General features: G+C 33.7%; 1 protein-coding gene across 2 annotated transcripts in view; it reads left to right on the forward strand.

The window, feature by feature from the left end:
* Positions 1–20,600, forward strand: part of LOC145276849 (NACHT and WD repeat domain-containing protein 2-like) — a 75,862-nt gene that overhangs the window by 32,688 nt on the left and 22,574 nt on the right. For both annotated transcript variants that reach the window (XM_080128218.1, XM_080128229.1), the window contains exons 2-4: positions 1,272–1,547; positions 15,043–15,131; positions 19,362–19,475. In XM_080128218.1, coding sequence (XP_079984344.1) covers positions 1,340–1,547; positions 15,043–15,131; positions 19,362–19,475 — 411 coding nt within the window. In that variant the 5' untranslated portion in view covers positions 1,272–1,339. The remainder of the gene's footprint in view (positions 1–1,271; positions 1,548–15,042; positions 15,132–19,361; positions 19,476–20,600) is intronic.

Consider the following 20,600-nt stretch of genomic DNA (forward strand, 5'->3'; position numbering starts at 1 on the left):
CCTGGCATTGCAGGAGACAATGGAACAAATAATTTTGGCTGATGGTGGCAACAATTACAGGCTTCAGCATATGACAAAAGCACAGCTAGAAAGAAAAGGAAAACTTCCCACTTCAATTGATATCAGAAGAATTGAAAGTAAATTAATACAATTGAATAAATAGTTAGATTTTTTAGCTTTTTGCATTATTTTTTTGTATATTTATTTAATCATACATTGTAAGAATGTACGTACAACCAATTGTCAATTAAATTAAGGATAATTATTTGGTTAACCTGTATTTCTTTTTAAAAGTACGTCCTTATAAAACTTGAAACTTGTATGCACCAACATTTCCGGCCAAACTGAAAATTTTTGTGCGCCAACTATTTCCGACCGGAGGTAGTATAAAATAAATAAAAATATTATATATGACTAAATAAATATGGGCGATTTTCTAAGTAAAACGACTTTCGAGGCGAAGACGCTAATTAACCGTATTTATTGTTAACAAATCAACAAGAAATATATATATATATATATATATATATATATATATATATATATATATATATATATATATGTAGTCATCAACATACAGTCCTGTTTCGTTGTATCACAACTCATCAGTCCCGCTAGACTAGCACCTCTCCAAAGCCGAGGATTGAACCTAGAACCATCGCGTTAACAGTCAGCAGTTCTACCGATCGACTCCCGGGATCGGCGCGCGTAAATTTTCTCGACAAATGTCTATTTAAACAAACATTTGTCCACCACTTTTACAGTGCTCTAACCGCTTGTTTATAAACAAACAATGAACGTCGCACACACACACACACACACACACACACACACACACACACACACACATACACACATATACTCGAGCAGAGATCGAAACCAAAACTTAGAAACAGTGAGTCAAATATGATAACAATTAGCCCAACTTTACACGATCTTTAAAAAGTGTTTTCAAACCTACTTGTTCTTAACATAAGGAAGCTGTCATGTGAATGATTCGCGCATGCGCAGTCGTGAAACATTTGAAATCAGATAAAAATCCGATGACCCCCTCCTCCCAAGTACCAATTTTTCAATTTTGATCCCTTAGCACCCCTTTATCCAGATGAAAACCGATTAAAAAGTTTTTCACGTGTCTGAATACCCTGTATATCAAATTTCAAATCTGCAGATAAAAAATTCGTTGAATGTGTAGGTTGAGAGTTGTCCTCACACATACACATTCTCATTTTTATATATAGATTATTTAAATTATTTTAATTATTTTTCAGACTGGTTCTATCGATTGCACAGTGAACATGTTGCCAATTAATCTTGACGATTCTGAATTCGTTTGCCGATGATGTCGAATGAAAAGCCCAACATTACAATACAGACGCCATTCTGGGTTGACCAAGAAGAAAATGAAGCCGAGGAAAATGAAGGAGGGAGAGAAGAAGACGAAAAAGAAACAGTCAACAAATTGCTGCGGGGAGAAAAACTCCTCAGTGATTTACCACCTCGAAAAATCAAAGGAATACGAATGTATGTCAGTTGTCCCCCAAACGGTCAGTACAAATACACACATGACTACCCAACGACCAGCGATAATAGCTGGGTAATAAAAGCGAAGATTTTTTAATTTTCTATAAACAAATTTCTGGAAATGTATTACATAAAATATGGCACGTTTTTTTGTTTTTTTTTAAATATATTCATTAAAAAACAAAACAGATACTGCATAGTGCATCATATCGTTTAAAAAAACAAACGGTTATATGACATGAAAAAACATCTCATTCGATTCCACAACGATATATACATTTTGAATGCTAACGGATCTTTTTTTTTTTCGTTCTGAATAGAACAAAAACATCCATTTCACGTTACAAATACAAGTATATTTTCAAATATTGTACTAGTCTTTTATTTCTTTAAATTAATCATTCCGATGAAGTTATGAAATAAAGACGAAACGTTGATGAACACATAATTTTGGTTTGTTCATTTTCATCTCTTCATCGATGTAATGGAGAAATGAAAAAGGAACAAAACGAATCATATAATAATGTTCATCCTATATATATATATATATATATATATATATATATATATATATATATATATATACATACACACATTTGTGTGTGTGTGTATACACACACATATATATATATACATATATATGTGTGTATATATACACACACACATATATATATACATATATATGTGTGTATATATATACACACATATATATACACACATATATACACACACACATATATATATTTACGTATGTATGTATATATATTTATATATATATATATTAGAGAGAGAGAAAATAATGTATATATAGCAAAAATAATATATATATATATATATATATATATATAGAGAGAGAGAGAGAGAGAGAGAGAGAGAGAGAGAGAGAGAGAACATAATGTATATATTTAGTGAAAATAATATATATATATATATATATATATATATATATATATATAGCAACAATGATAATTAATAAAAACCTGCAGAAAGTGAGTGCTCAATACTATTGCAGAGCAAACATATATATTTTTTTTATTTTATTACCGTTTTATTTGCTGTTACACATGTTTCTCTTGTCGAATCGTATATATATATATATATATATATATATATATATATATATATATATATATATATATATATATATATATATATATATGATTAGTTTTTTTTGGAAAAAGAATTCCAGCAGAGTGCTCAATTAAAAGGAAAATCCAAATTTTAAGAGCGTATTTATATTTTGTGTACAGAAAGTTGTTAGTTGAGACGGATCATTGGTACCGTCGGTTTCAAGCCCGATAATAAGGCCCGTTTAAGATATCCTTATCAAGCTCTCTTCAGCCAATATTCGTCTCTATATATGTCTATATATATATGTCTATATATATATATATATATATATATACGTTTTATTTTTTATTACCGTATCTTTCTGTTAAGTTACATTATTGTTTCGGCTACTCGGCCGTTTTTTTGGCCATCTGTAGCGTCCTCAAACTTTTACAGTCTTACAAAGTCTGAGGACGCTACAGGCGGCCAAAAAAACGGCCGAGTAGCCGAAAGAATAATGTAACTTAACAGAAAGATACGGTAATAAAAAATAAAACGCATATTAGCTCTACAACAGTATTGAGCACTTTCTTCGGTTGTTATTAATTACAATCTCCACTAAATAAATATATATATATATATATATATACACATATATATATATATATATATATATATATATATATATATATATATATATATATATATATATATATATATATATAAAAGTTTTTGTTAATTATTTTAAATCTAACTCCGAAAATGTATTCTTTTCTATGTGTAATTATTAGGCATAAATATTTCCATCAAATATTATAATTAGTTACAAATAAATATATATTGATACAATTTACTCCACTTAAATAAATCAAGTTTCTACTTGTATTTGTTTTTAAATACATCTAATTAATACTCCACATTAAAACCAAAAATGGCGTAAATATCACAAAACACAATTTTACTACTCTCCCGATCTTTTCTGGATTTATGTAATCAGGCCCATACTTTTTTATTTTCTTTTAAAGTTAATGAGTTCTTATTCTTTTGATGCGTCGGCGGAAAATATTCAAAGGTTAACATAATTATATGTATGTTCTGCGCTACGAAACAGCTGATGTCAAGACTGGAACATTTTAACATGCTTAAAGAAATAACAGTCAGATGGTCAATATCTTGGAATTTGGAATATAGCCTTTTTTGTCAGTTAAATAAAAAAAATAAGTAGCGTATTTAACAATAAATATAGATAGAAATGTGATATATTTATGTTCAGTTAGATTAGTAGTCGTTTGAAGCAAATTACGATACTGATTGCAGTATTTATGCATGATATTTATGAGTTAAAATTAATCAAATGTAAACTTCTATTTAAAAGGTGGTGAAAGTTGAAATATTAGGTTAGAATGGCCATAGTAAATAACCCAAATATAATAACATCTTGATTCGCATTGACTCTTTAATTAATTAAAATAAGCAATTTATAGTAAATTATGAGTGCATTTAAAAATAAATATCAGAAGGAACTTGATTTATTTACGGGCAGTAAATTGTATAATTCAATATATATAGTATATATATTATCTATATTATATATATATATATATATATATATATATATATATATATATATATTATACTATATGTATATCTTATATATATATTATATATATTAAATATATATTATATACTATATGTATATATTATATATATATATATTATATATATATTATACATATATATATATTACATATATTATATACTATATATCTTATATATATATTATATATATTATACATATATATACAGGGTGGTCAAAAAGTCAGGTAACATGTTAAAGGTAGAAAAAACAATATGATCCATTATAATCTCTATTCGTTTAATATTATTTGTTTAAATATTTGAGTGTAATATATAAACTACCCCTCCTGATTTCTGGCTTTGGGGCTATGTAAAGGATAGCGTTTATGGCAAGAAGCCTGATACAATAGCGTCTTTAAAGTTATTTATTGAAGAGGAGATTGCGCGGATATCAGCTGACATGATTACACGTGTTACACAATCAGTGGTTAATCGCTTCCAGCGATTGATAGAGAGAAATGGACGACAATTAACAAAATAAACATATTTCATGTTTGTTTCATTTTATATTTCAATGTATGGTACTTAAATATACGTGTATTGCTAATATCGTTTTTCTTTAAAATGTTACCTGACTTTTTGACCACCCTGTATATTATATGTTATATACTATATGTATATCTTATATATATATATATATATTATATATTGTACATATATACTATATGCATATCTTGTATATATATATATATATTAGACATATATATATTATATACTATATGTATAACTTATATATATATTATACATATATTATATACTATATGTATATCTTATATATATTATATATATTATATACTATATGTATAACTTATATATATTATACATATATTATATACTATATGTATATCTTATATATATTATACATATATATATTATATACTATATGTATACCTTATATATTAGACATATATATATTAAATGCTATATGTATATCTTATATATATACATTATACATATATATGTTATATATATATCATATAGTATATGTATAACTTATATGTATAATACATATATATATATTATATATATTATGTACTATATGTTTAACTTATATATATATTATATTATACATATATATATTATATGCTATATGTATATCTTATATATATATTATATATATTATTCATATATATATATTATATACTATATGTATATCTTATATATATATACATATATATATTATACATATATACAGGGTGTCCATAAAGTTCGTGTGCACTTTTTAAAAAATTTACTTTATTCCGCAACTTGAACAATTAAACTTGAAAGATGATACAGTGTTTCAACAAGATGGAGCTCCTTGTCACTTTGTCGGCGTGTTAGACAGTTTCTAAATCAGGAATTTCCTAACATATGGATCGGAAGGGGTGGACCATTTCATTGGCCTCCACGTTCGCCAGATTTGACTCCATTAGATTTTTTTATGGGGACATGTGAAAACAATTGTGTATAAATCATTTGGCAAATGTTTTTCGTGAACTGAAAAATCGTATTACCCTTTATATTGCTAATGATGGAGGGCATGTGGAAAGTTAAATAAAATCTCAATAAAAGCTTAAAAAATATAGATTTACTTCTTTCAAATCCATTTTACAGATTATTTCTATTGCAAATACAAATAAAGTTATAATTTTTTAAAGTGCACACGGACTGTACAGACACCCTGTATATATTATATATTATATGTATATATTTATATATATATATATATATATATATATTATGCATATATATATATTATATATATTATACATATATATATATTATAGTAAGTTATAAAATGTATATGACGATTAAACTACACTGAATATTCCGCGTTTCATCCACTCTAGGATTCTTCAGGCTTATGCGCGAATTCTGTGGTTGTTTGTCGTTTTTATATGCGCATCTTCTATTGAAATTTTAGTTAGACAATCAGCTTTCTAGTATCCACCGTGCCCTTCCTATCAGCCAATTAGAATGCATTTATCGGACAAATGCCTATTTGACCTCTGGTTGACCTGCTCCTTTGTGTGTGCTCTATTTATCCTGGATATTTAGCTTCTTGATCTGTTTTAAATCTAGGTTAGTGTTTTGTTTTGTTTTTTTATTAATGTTAGTTTATATATAAATATATGTGTACATACATATATGCACATATATATACATCTATATTTTTATAAAGTAATAGGGTTCGTGTGTTTCTGTCTGTGTGTACAACTCTCCATCATCAACGAAATATAAAGGAGGTAAGAGGGTAGATCTCTCCTGGTAGAGAAACATTAGAACCCATTTTAGGATGTTTCTGTTATAGGAGACATAAGAATCTATGCCTAATTTCTTTATATACTAGTCTACAAACCACCCCCATATCGAATGACTTATGCTCATTTGCATATCACATTATATTAAATCTCTTTAACTAATTACCTCGACCTTATTACATATTGCAAATATTCTAATCATTTCAACTGTACTATTTACAAAATCTATTTAACATTTAATTATTTAATATATTTTCATTTAATTTTATATTCGATTTATTTCACTTTACGTATATTATCAAAACAATTCATTGGCGAGGAAAGCTTTATGTTTTGGGATTGTATTGAAAATGTAATGGAAATTTCAATTTCGTTCCGTTTTAATCTTTTATATTTTACTTGCCAATATAATTGGAAGAATACAATTCAACTATCGTAATTTTATATAAATAAACAAAAACAAATATTTTAAAATAAAACTTTATTAAAAAAGAAATAATTTTATTTTTAAATGAAAAAAATCAATTTAGTAAAATAATTGTATTAAACACCCCCAGCCTTGTCAGCAAACCTGTAAACCTATAAAAGTTAACATTTCGAATGTAAACCGTGATTTTTCGATTTTGTTAGCGCTTGCTGCAATTAAAGACAATTAAAACGGAACTAACTTTATTTCCATTCTATTTTTTAAACAACCCCCAAAACATAACGCTCTCTTCCAGTTATAGCCAATTTTTTTTTAATTAAATAAAACAGGTCAAAATAAACAGATAAGCGCATTTTCTTTTAAATTTTTCATTGTCATTTAACCAACTGCAGGATACCGTTACTTTTGTGGGGTTGTTTTGAAAATGGCACGGAGATTATAATTTCGTTCCAATTTAATCTTTCTGGTCGAGCCTATTTCGAAAGCCTGTCTTATCATAGATTTGAACTACAAATAATTTATTACATTTTGATTATTACTATCTTAAGACTTAAAGCTTATATTTATTTCATTTTTCTATTTATATATTGAATTAGTTATTTCCAGTCTTATTTAAACTTAGTGCTTTCTTTAAACCGGATGAACCTTTTATAAAAATATGAGTTTAACGTAAAGAACACGAACAAGGTTTTATTCAACTGAATTTCTTCCAGTTTACTAACAAAATATATAAATTTAAAAGAGATATAAATAATAAAATAAAAAGGTTATGTAATTTAAAAGAAATACACGTACTCACAAAAGCAGAACTTTTTTTACACATTTTTTTCTTTAAAACCATAACAATGAGACTAACAATTACCTAGATCTTAGTAATTATTTGTTTTAATAGAACTGTTTTAATTGTACTGTTTACTTAGTTAACCTAAGTTGGTATTACATTTATTTTACATTTACTTTTTTTTTTAATTATTACTTTTAGACTGTGACGTTTACACCCGGAAGTAATGAGTCACACGTAGGTCGCTTTTATTCATTCCTTTTGGTCAAGATCAAAGTGTAGTATCTGTTCTTCAGATGCTGCACTTCATTTTCTTGTTCTCTTTCGGTGGAGGAGAAATCCTTCACGACTGAGACAATTTTTACTTTTGTACCTTTTCTCCACGTTAAAAAACGACCCTGGTGTCTAACTCTGTCCCGTGGGGAGGCATAGTAAATAGGTACAATATAATTGTTTATAATTGTACTATTCAGAAATATTATTTATAGTTCGTCCATTTCAGTTAGTATACATTTCCTTTACGCTTAATTAATTTACAATCATTAATATCGTTAAACAATTCCGTTTAAAACCGAAATTATGCCACCCAAACGAAGTAGAAACGAAAGTGAGGAAGAAAGAATGGAAAGATTGGAAGCTAATAGACTAAGAGTTGCTGCAATTCGCTCCAATGAAAACAATTCAGATAGAGAAAGACGTCTAGAACTTAACAGGATACGTCAAAGAGAAAGGAGAGCAAGACTGTCAGATTTGGAAAGAGAAACCCAACGTGAAGCTGACAGAACTAGACATGCTGTAAGGCGGTTAAATTCATCACAAGATGAAATTCAAGAAAGGCAAAGATATGCACTGGAAAGAGAAGCAATATTACGATCGAATGAATTATATGAGGTAAGTAGACGTACACAAGGTCAGTTGAGAGTGGCTCAACGACATCAGAATGAATCGGAAACCCAACGAAGCTTTCGCCTATACCAAGGGCAACAACGAGAGGCTGCATGGAGAGAGAGTATGACTTTGCCCCAGCAATTGACAGAAAACGAGGCAGCTAGACAACGAATGACTGCTTTGAGACACCATGAAATAGAACACTGCAATAGAAAAGGATTGCTCTACAACAAAAATGACTCTCTCACTACAGCTGATATAGGAAAAATGGACAAAGTATGTCAACATTGCTCAGCTGTAAAATTTAAAGGAGAAACCCCTGGTTGTTGTTGTTCTTCTGGCAAAGTTGTGCTTGATAGCTTTCCACCACTGCCTCAGTTGCTTCAAGATTTGCTCTCCGGCAATAGTCCCATCTCTAAAGATTTTCTGCAAAATCTACGCAGTTATAACAATTGTTTTGCAATGACATCATTTGGTCACAAAATTGCGGCAGTACATGGGTGGAATCCTTCTTTTAGAATTCGAGGCCAGGTTTGCCACCAGATTGGGAGTCTTTTACCACCTGAAGATGAAACAGCAAAGTTTATTCAAGTCTACTTCTTGGATAGTCTGGAAGAGGAACTACATAATCGGGGACGTGACAGTAGACTCAATAGAAACATTCTCCAAAGTCTGACTGAATTTTTACATGAGAACAACAGCTTCATTTGTCAGCTGAAAACAACAAAGGAGAGGATTGAAGAAGAACACTTGGTAGAACATAAAGTTGTCATAAGGGAAGACCGAAGGCCGCAAGAAGAGCATCCACGGCGATTCAATGCTCCAACAACAACGTATGAGATTGGAATATTAATGAAGAATGAACCAACAGCTAACCGGGATATTGTCTTGCGTTTTAGAAATGATACATTAAAATGGATCTCCGAACTACATCCCCTCTACGATACTTTAATGTACCCGTTAATGTACCCCTATGGTTCTCCATCTTACAACATCTACATGAAGGCATCCAATGGGCGAAAAGTTACCCAACAGCAATTTTATTCGTACCATTTAATGACTCGGCCTGGAAACTATTTTCTCTGGTACCGAAGGCTATTTCAACAATGGCTGGTGGATGTGTACTGCAAGATTGAAACAGAACGTTTACAGTTCCTGAGGCGTGAGCAACAGACCCTGAGAGCTGACAATTATAGCAACTTGAGAGATTCAATTCTTAGGGAGGATGGGAATCCAGAACAGTTTGGTCAACGAGTTGTACTTCCGGCAACTTATACAGGAGGCCCTCGATACATGTTTGAGCGTCAAAGTGATGCCATGGCATATGTTCGGCGAATGGGCCGAGCCGACCTCTTCATCACGTTCACAACAAATCCAAAGTGGACAGAAATTACAGAAAATTGTCTTCAAGGGCAAGACCCTCAGGATCGTCCAGATATTGTTGCCAGGGTTTTCAGGCAGAAGCTAAAAAAGTTACTTGAATTTATTAAAAAGGGAGGATTTGGCAGGTTGAGGGCTTTCCTGTACAGTATTGAATATCAAAAAAGAGGACTGCCGCATGCACACATCCTCACCTGGCAGGCCCCAGAGGACAAACTTCTACCAGAAAAAATGGATCTCTGCATATCTGCAGAGATCCCTGACAAAGAGGAAGATCCTGATCTTCATGCTAAAGTGATGGCACATATGGTGCATGGACCTTGTGGACCATTTAATCCAAATTGTCCATGTATGATTGACAACAAATGTTCCAAAAAATACCCAAAAGAATTTCTTCAGTGTACCGAGCAAGGCCAAGACTCTTACCCCAAGTACAGGCGAAGAAAACCAGAAGATGGAGGCCAGACTGGTACAATAAGGATGAAGAGAAATGGTCGGTATGTTAATCAAGAAATAACAAACCAGTGGATTGTTCCGTACAACAAGGTCCTCCTTCAGCAGTTCAACGCTCACATTAACGTCGAAATTTGCAGCTCGATCCAAAGCATCAAATATGTCCTCAAATACGTGAATAAAGGATGTGATCAAGCAGTGTTTGAACTACAAAGAACTGATGGAGCAGCTAACCAACAAGGCCAAGTACAAAGTCACATTGTGGATGAGATCCATCAGTTCCAGAATGCAAGGTATGTCGGCAGTTCAGAGGCGGCCTGGAGGATATTGGAACATCCCATCCATGAACATTTCCCCCCAATTGTACAACTTTCTGTTCATCTTGAAAATGGGCAGCGTGTCATGTTCTCAGCTGATACTGCTCTGGAACGAGCCCAAGGTCCACCGCCTGCCACAACTTTGACAGCATTTTTTCAACTCTGCCATGAGGATGACTTTGCAAGGGGTCTCAAATACGTAGAAGTCCCTGAGTTTTACACTTGGAACAAATCGACAAAGAAATGGATGAGAAGAATGCGTGGGGTACAAGTTGAAGGTACTGAAAATGATGATGTATGGAAGGCACCATGCATTGGGAGAATCTACACGATTAGTCCAAAAGCAGGGGAGTGTTATTTCTTACGCCTGTTGCTCAATGAGGTTGCTGGTCCAACTTCATTTCAAAATTTGCGAGCATACAATGGTCAGGTGTTTGAAACATACAGAGCAGCGTGCCTTGCTCGAGGCCTTCTAGAAAATGACCATCACTTGCATCAAGCAGTAGGAGAGGCAAGTGCCACTCAATCACCTTCAAATTTGCGAAGCCTATTTGTGATAATTTTAACAGCCTGTGAGCCAAGAAATCCTCTTGAGATCTGGATGGCTTTTCGTGATGTAATATCTGAAGACATTCTTCACAGATACAGGCAAGAAGTTAACAATCCAGAAGCAGATTTTAATGAGGACATCTACAATAAAACTCTTTGTCTAATTGAAGAAAAAGTTCTCCTTATGTGCGGTCAACCATTGGCAAGCTATGGATTACCTGCACCAACGCAAGGGAGAGATGAAAGACTCGCGAGAGAGTATCAACGTGAAGTTACTTATAATCTTGAAGAACTTTCCCTACAAGCAGAAAATATGCAAGAAAAACTGACCGATTCTCAAAGAGAAGTTTACAATTCATTCATGGCAATGTTGGAAGCACAAGGTGAAATGAACAAAAACATGATGTTTCTTGATGCTCCAGGTGGTACGGGCAAGACTTTTGTAATCAATTTGATCCTTGCAAAGATTAGATCCATGAGAAAGATTGTGCTTGCAACAGCATCCAGTGGCATTGCTGCTACTCTACTACAAGGTGGCCGCACTCTTCACAGCACTTTTAAAGTACCCTTGGATACTCATCGAATGGATCAGCCAGTTTGCAAAATTACTGGTAACTCAGCCTTGGCAAATGTAATTAGAGACACCTCTGCAATCATTGTAGACGAAGCCCCAATGACGCACAAGAGTGCTTATGAAGCAATTGACCGAACACTGCAAGACATCACAGGAAACAAGAATCCCATGGGTGGCATTCCAACCTTATTTTGCGGTGATTTCCATCAAATCCTCCCAGTGGTTAAAAATGGCACAAGGGCTAACATTGTCAATGCAAGTTTGAAACAATCCTATCTCTGGAGGCACGTTATAGTGAAGAGACTGACTACTAATATGAGAGCCTATATCTCTGATAACACAGCTGCAGCAGACTTCTCAAAATTGCTTCTCCAAATCGGTAATGGTCAGTTTCCTATCACTTCTTCACCTGACACAATTAAGATTCCAACTGCGCTTGGTAAATGTGTCGGTAATCAGAAGCAACTGAAAGACAAAGTGTACCCAGACCTGCAAAACAATGGAAAATCACCGGATTGGCTTGCTGAGAGGGCTATTATTTCGCCATTAAACAGCAATGTGAATCATTTGAACAATTCAATAATGGATGAATTTCCAGGAGACACAAAGCAATACAAGTCAGTTGATTCGGCTACTAATGAATATGAAGCTGTTCACTACCCTGTGGAGTTTTTAAACTCTTTGGAGATATCTGGAATGCCTCCACACATTTTAAATCTCAAAATTGGATCGCCAATCATGATTCTTCGATCCTTGGAACCGCCAAAAACAACAAACGGAACCAGATGTGTTATCACCAGATTGCACACCAATGTACTTGAGGCCACCATTTCCTGTGGTCCCTACAAAGGCGAAACCGTTCTACTGCCAAGGATCCCCTTAGTTCCATCGGACTCAGAACTTCCATTTAAATTCCGGAGACTCCAATTTCCTGTGAAGGTGTGTTTTGCAATGAGCATAAACAAAAGTCAAGGTCAGACATTTAACACCATTGGTGTAGACTTGACATCAGACTGCTTCAGTCACGGTATGTTCTACGTCTCCATCAGCCGGACAGGAAATTCAGAAAAACTCTACATTCTGGCTCCAAATCAAAGCAGCAGAAATGTAGTTTACCCTGAGGCTCTTCAGTGAAAAGTTCGAGAAATGGATATGAGGAAAAACTGACATGATCTGATTGTGGTAAGTTTTTAGTATTGAATGTGCAAGATAAAATTTAAGCAAGAGTTGAAAATTACTTCAATGAAAAATTTACTATGTAACATCAAGTAACCTTCCTTTTTGATGAAAATGTTTTGTGAAGTTCCTGATTGAATTTCAGTCACTACAAGAGGTAGTTAAAATGTTAATCACCTTATGCAATCGTTGCTCTTACATCAACTTACTGGAAAGGTGCCCACAGATTTTGGTACCCGAGTGCGCAACAAAGCTCCGTGCGAAGCACGGGTATCTTTGCTAGTACATATATATATATACATACATATATGTGTGATCGTTTATGTATATTCATGTTTATTTAATTCATTTATTTGTTTATTTTCTATTGTTTTTGTTAGTTTTAAAACTATTTTGTATCGCTATCCTAGAGTAAATTTTATCTTGTGAACACAGTTGTTTGATATTTCTCTTCTACAGTTTAATAGATGTTGGGGTTCTTTAAAGTACAGGATAGCAAATTTTTCATGAAGGCATAATCTACATGGGTCGTCTAGGTCCCTACATGTGGTAGCTTGTCTTATTATTTTCCATTCGACTACCGGCGAATGTCCGCTTTCCTTGAGTTCCCAGTATTTATTCGCTAGTGTTGTTTTCATACGGTGTTTTTTATTGTTGAATGTACTTTTGTGGTCATAGTATCGAGTTTTGAAATCTAAGGAAGTCATACCTACGCAATATTTCTTGTTATTCGGGTTTTCTTTCGCAAATATTGTAGCCTGGTAACTACGATTTTGGTTAGACATTTATTTTGAAGTGGGCAACTAACATTAATAAAAAAAAAAAAAACTAGATTTAAAACAGATCAGAAGCTAAATATCCAGGCTAAATAGAGCACACACAAAGGAGCAGGTCATTGTTTCTTTTTTTATTTTTGTTATATATATATATATATAGTAGCATTCCAGCCCCGCGTTGCCCGGGTGTTTGGAGGTGTATGTTGAGCAAAAAAAAAAAGTGGTCAAATTTTTTTAACTTTCAAATCCTTATTATGACCCCTTAACATTTATTATTTTGGGCTCAAATCAAGTTATTAATTTAGATCCATGTTCAACGAACCTATATCTAAAATTTCAAGTGTTTAGACCCAAAATTGGCGGAGGAGTTTGGTAGAGTTCTCAAAGGTCAAATCGTTGAACTTTGACCCCTTAAAAGCCAAATTTCTGGCCGAAAACGGATTACAAAGATATTCCCAAATCTCAATACCCTGTAGACTGAAAATTGACAGAGTTATTGCATAGGAAAATGTACACAGATACATAAAGATACACAGACACACACACACTTTCACTTTTATATATATAATAGATATATTCTGGTGATTATATTTAAATGTTTTCTTCAGTATTTTTCTTGAGTAGCATTGTTACTCTTTGATAATTGGCGACGCTCAGCAAAAGCCGGCAGTTGGCATCATGCGGCAATTTAGTTAAGTCTGGCTCTAATTTTGCACAAGTATCAAACATTGGGTAGAATTTAATTAAGGGTACGGCTCAATAAGAAACTGTTTACATTAAACTTGAAGACGACTATGTTTTAGTCAGCTGGAAAACAGGCCTGCAGTACAGAGTTTTACATGTAGTCAATTCTAGGAAAGAAACTTTGTTCATGAAATTTGCATCTAGATTTAGACGCAGACAGAGAGTGGGGGGAATTGCTGACAGTGGTTATAGCCAAGCGACTGTTGTGAATGTTTCTGGTTTTTGGCTAAGTTTGAATTTATTTTGAGAGAAGAAGAGTTAACGATTTTATTAATAAACTTCTGATAGCATTGAGATCCATAAGACTGCAGTAAAATGTTAAATAAACAACACTTTTATTTATTATTGTTATAAAGCTCACTCAAAACATAGTAAGCACTTTGTGTCTGGTCTGATGTCGTCATTTGGTTCCAATTTCAAGAAGTTGATTTTCATGTGATGTATAGATTAAATAAAGCCATAGATTTATTTTCGTCTGTTTTATTTAATTCCTCTAACTTTTCTTTTTGATTCATTTGACAGAACTGTTGGAAGAAAGACGACAATTAGCCAAGAACGTCTATCGCCATTTGTACGAATATTGCTGGAATAATTATGGGGTGGAGTGTATGGTAAGTCCGACACAGGGTGATCTTTTATTTTTTGTTAGCTACAAACAACGATATTACAACTTTCATCAAGATGTTACTTTCTATAATAGACTTAATGTCATGAGGTAAGCTGATCTCCTCGTTTCAGGAATATTGGACTTTCCCAGGGACAATAAATACAGTGACATAAAAACGTTATGGCAGCAATTCGTGACAGTTATGGCCCCAGAATCATGACGTGTACTTCTGTAACATACTTTTGTTTACCAATGTGTTTGTCCTGATTATTATTGGCCTGCAAGGCTGTAGTGCTTAAAAAAGTACAGTAGAACCCCAGGATATGATATTAAAAATTAGTAACAAAAAACAGTACAATGTATAACGCATATGTATATACTCAAGTAACATTATAAATAACATCGTAAGGCGGGGCAAATGCCGTAACCGGGGCCGGAAAACATTGTATTCCACATCGTAACCTGAAAAAAAAATCGTATCCTGGGGTCACCGTATCCCGGGGTTCTACTGTAATAATCCATTTTCCGCCCACCCTTAGCTTTAAGTAAAAAAATAAAGTGTGTACTAAAGTCTCGAGTTTTGATAGGGTATTTAGTCTAAAGGAAAATAAAAATCAGAAACAACACTAGTCATATTTTCTGTTTATTTCCGCATTGTTTCTGATCATCTTAAATTTTCCATGCTATTGGACTTAAGCAATGCTCAGTGAATTAGGGGATTGTGCAACCTTTGTAAAGCAGTTGATGGACTTGTTTTATTTAAATGTATGCACACTATCATTCTTTACGTTGAGTCGTGGTTTGACTTTGTGCATTTGATTCTGAATTGTTAATTGCATGGGCGTTTGGATACATCTGCAATGAATCCAGATTAATACGTATAAAAGTATCTTGGCATCAAAAAAAAATGAGTCGAGATCAGTTTCCATTTTTATTGCCGCTAAACAGGATGTTATTTCACGTTTGTTTTACTACAAATGACCGACTAGAATCTAACTCCAGGATACAACATTTGCTTATCGACAAAACCCCGGCTACCAAACAATTTTTGTTTTGTTTCAGTTTTCCTTGAATAATACTTGTGGAGATGAGGCCTTATTTATGAAAAATGGCGACCCCTTTCCTTGTTGAATATTCTATTTTAGTCGGATGCAGCCAGGAAAAACTCTAACAAGTTATGAGGTGTCTTCAATAAGTTCGAACCTTTTAAAATTGTCATAAACTCTTGAAAATTCAGTATGCTATACACCTTATCAGATGACTGATCAATTTCAGGTTACAAATGAACAGCTACAGCAGTAATTGGAATACACCCTACTAAAGCCTGATTGTCACATCTGGTGAATTTCAAAAATGCAATCTGGACAGGAGGACACTTTAGAAGAACGATATGCAATAAAATTCTGTTTTAAACTTGGGAAAAAAAAAATTCCACAGAAACGTATGGAATGCTTTAGACTGCTTTTGGACCATCTTGCATGAACCATCAGTTTTTAGTGGCATAAGAGATCCAAGAAAGGCAGGGAATGTGAAGGATGATGAGAGGTGTAGTAAAAGTAAGGAAGTCAGAACACCAGAGTTGATTGGCCAAATAAAGAATTTTATGGATAAGAACCGTCGTGTGTCTATAGAGATAATAAGTGCACAGTTTGATGTCAGTGTAGGAACTGTACACACAATTATTCGCGAGGAACTGAAAATGTGGAAGATTTGTGTAAAGTTTGTCTTAAGGGTGGTCAGAGAAGATCAGAAAGAAAGACATTATCATGACCAAGATGGCATCAAGACAGTTCCTCACATTCCCTATAGCCCAAACTGTGACTTTTGATTATTCCATAAGCTCAAGGAAAACCTTAGAAACTGTTGTTATGAGATAATTGAGGAGATGAGATTGTGACCTACACAAGGACTTCCATGAGGCTTTTCAGAAGTTGCTGGAATGATACAACAAGTGCATTGCAGCCGGAGGAGATTACTTCGAAGGGGACTAGAGTTTCATGTGTGCACTATCAATAAAAATGCCCATTTAAAAAATGTCTGGAAAATTATTGAAGGCACTTCATAGTCTTAATCCTGACTTTCTTCTTAAACAAAAAAAAATCACATAACCTTTCCATCAAAACCCAAAACTTGTTTCATTATAATACCCTAATTGTGCAAGCTTTCTCTTAAAAGGTATCTGTGATCTGTTGCGGTCAACAGTGACAATGATGTAAAAATGTCTTTGGGATTTTATTTTAAATATGATCATATTCAGCTGAAATATTTTGAAAAATGAATGATTGGTGCAATTAGAGTAAAAGGCTTTCTGGCAACTCACGACCTCAACTTAAAGGGTGGGGGTGTTGCTACTTACCAGGTTAATCAGGAGTATGTATGTCCAGGGGGGCACAAATGCTATGAGTTCATCAGAACACATCACATTGAAGTACTTATAAAACAGGCACAAGGATGCAGCATTGCGGTCATGAGACAGAGTTTGGAACTTAGCTGATAATGCTAGGCTTATTAAATTTGAGACCTATCTAACAGGGAGAGACTAGTGATAGATGGACCAGCCCAGATGTGGCAACAACACTCCATGTATGGACGAATTGTACCTTTCTAAAGATATAGAATACTCTCTAGTATGAGTAATTTTCTAGCACGGTAGAGGGAAGCTATCTTTTTTACAGCAACCTTGTCAATGTCTTCAATGCATTTGTTCCAGTTTATGTTGCCTTTTAGCCAAGGAGTTTGGTAGTCTTTTAACTGATAGTGATAAATTCAAAGACAAAATAATCTAATCAAAATAATAAAACCTAAAGCACCAAAAACGAGTATGGTGGTGACAAACCCAGTCATCAATGTCGAAAATGCCATCAAGAACATACATCAAAAGTACAATATGACACTTGAGCAGTTGCTGATATTTATGGCGGAGAACATCAGAAAAGCACTATGATCTTCTATACCTCATTATTTGTCAATTATTAGACAAACCAAACCCAAAAGATAACCCACCACCAGCGTTCGATCTCCTGGACTCCAAACAGACTAGCCAGGAGGTAAGCCCTTCGAACGTCCAATAGGTAGCAATTCCAAAGCTAGAAACATAATCCTCTAAATCAAACATTTTAATTTATCTTTTATTATTCATTGTCCTTCTTCTGTAAACACAGCTGCCGATCAGTGTTAAAAAAATGATCACCGTTTGAAAGCTGAATCAATCGATCAATTTGAATTCCTGACAATTTCTACACACACCAAGTAATGATACATCATCACTTGAATGGTATTTAAAGAAATGTTGTTTTTCATACAGCCCACACAATTTCACAGCATCACCAATCCTCAGAAATGTGTTCCGATGGCATCAATCAAATAAAATGAACAGCATTTATACATTTTGATGTATTTCTTTATATGTACTAGTTCAAGTAATTGCATTTTCTTACAGTAGCTATATAACAAGTTAGATTATGGAAATAAGGATTTTTATTTAGTCACACCTCAAATACCAAAGCAAGTCTGTATTTGGCTATACACCGGCTGGATGCTTAAACACGATATTTTAATTTATGCAGATTGTAGTAGGTGAGCTCTTCACTCTCCTGCAGGTCAGAACTGAATTTGTTCTGAATCGTACTAAGCGCCGCTTGACAAGCTCAGTCGTACGGCCAAGATTTTTAGCAATAGCGGCATACAGCTCTGCCCGAGTCTCATACACCTCGTCCCACTCATCTGCTCATAGTCCTCATTCACACTCCAACAATTCTTTCTCAAGTGGGACCACTCAACACGCTCCTGGTTTAGCTCAGCAGAGTGTTTCGTCGCACGGTGGACCCCAAGGAATACCAAATGCAGAAGCGATCCCCAGTCATGTGTATATCCATCCTAGCCAGGGGAGATGACAATGTTAGATTTTTGCAGTTCTTACAGAGAGGTGTCGCTGTACTCCTACATACAGCACCTGGTATTCCAAAATGGTTACCTATCTGGTACAGCCAGGCTCAATGTTGTTTAACTTCTAATGATTCTATGCCTTATCTAACTAACAATGAACATTGGTTGTGTATATAAATGTAGAAATTTATCAGCAAATGAGTGCAATTTTAATGGCAGCTAAAGAATCGACAGAGATGAATTGAAGAGAAAGAGACAGAGGATGCAGTGAGAATCACATGTACTTGTTTTCTTTAGACATTTTCGTTCACATTTTTATAAACTGCATCCTTTTTCTTTCCATTTGCAGATAACTGACTTAAAAATCGACCAAACAAAGAATTGGGATTTACTAGAGAATGTTGACCTGTGCAAAAAGGAAATCAGACGTTGTCAACAAACTTGTATGGGTCCAGGTTTATTGGTGAGTTGAGCAATGATAAATGCTGCTAAACTCTGGAATCCCGTTCCTGCTACTGGCTTCCCTGACTATACTTACATGCAGAAGTTTAAATGTAATGTAAACTAACATCCTGTTAATCTTTCCTAGGCATGGTCCCAAATAGTATCCCCCTTACGTCCAAGTGGCGATGTGCCATTTTTAGGGGTGACTGTGAATAAAAAGAAAAAGAAAAAGAAAAAAAAGATGATTAGAAAAGTTCGTTTTTTTTTTTGTGTAACACAGATTGAGTCTGCTGTTCTTCACACATCTCCTTATATTTAATCTTCCTCTGATATTGCAGATCTAAGCCTGTTTATAAGACTCACATTATATCATTCCCATATCATTTCCATCCATGCAACGCATCTCTTCAATCCTCACTGGCCAAGTTTCACTTCCATATATGATCACACTGCAGCTGAAAGGGAGAAGCAGCCCAAATATCAAGGTCTCATGTATTATATGAAAAGAAACTGGAATCTTAGGGAGATATCGATCATACCAGTTATTATAGGTGCCATGGGGCTTATGAAGAAGAACCTGAAGTCCTACCTAACTAATATTCCTGGTGAACCAAGTGCAAAAGAGATCCAGACAATTGCACTTAAGTGAACAGCAAGGATGCTAAAAAGAGCCTTCGGCTAGTTTCAATAAAAAGCAGGGCAATGTTGACAGCTGGTTTGGCTGCCCCATACCCAACATTACAATCTTCAAAGAAAGAAAATTAGAAAAAAAAAATGTGATTGACAGCAGAAACTCAATTTACAAATAATGTCTCATTTGATTGGTCAGCGGAAATTGAATAATTAGCACCTAAATATATCTCAGCTGAATTCATTAGGTTGGTGCAAAAATAATCTCGTTTTTTGACGTTCAACTTCAAAAGATCATAACTCCTTTCATAATAAACTTTATTAATCGAAATAAGAACCATTAGAATCGACACATTTTTGCCAACGAGAAACAAGTTTATTTATCCCATTAGTATAGAAATCCAGAGTTCTGAAAGCGATGAAGTCATTCAATGCCGATTCGGCATCATTTCGGCTTTTGTAGCATTTTTTGCGCAGGAAGTTTTCGAGATGCTTGAAAAAGTTATAATCAGTG

Source organism: Euprymna scolopes, chromosome 1, assembly GCF_053919585.1.
Source record: "Euprymna scolopes isolate OS-2025 chromosome 1, ASM5391958v1, whole genome shotgun sequence".
Taxonomy (NCBI): domain Eukaryota; kingdom Metazoa; phylum Mollusca; class Cephalopoda; order Sepiida; family Sepiolidae; genus Euprymna; species Euprymna scolopes.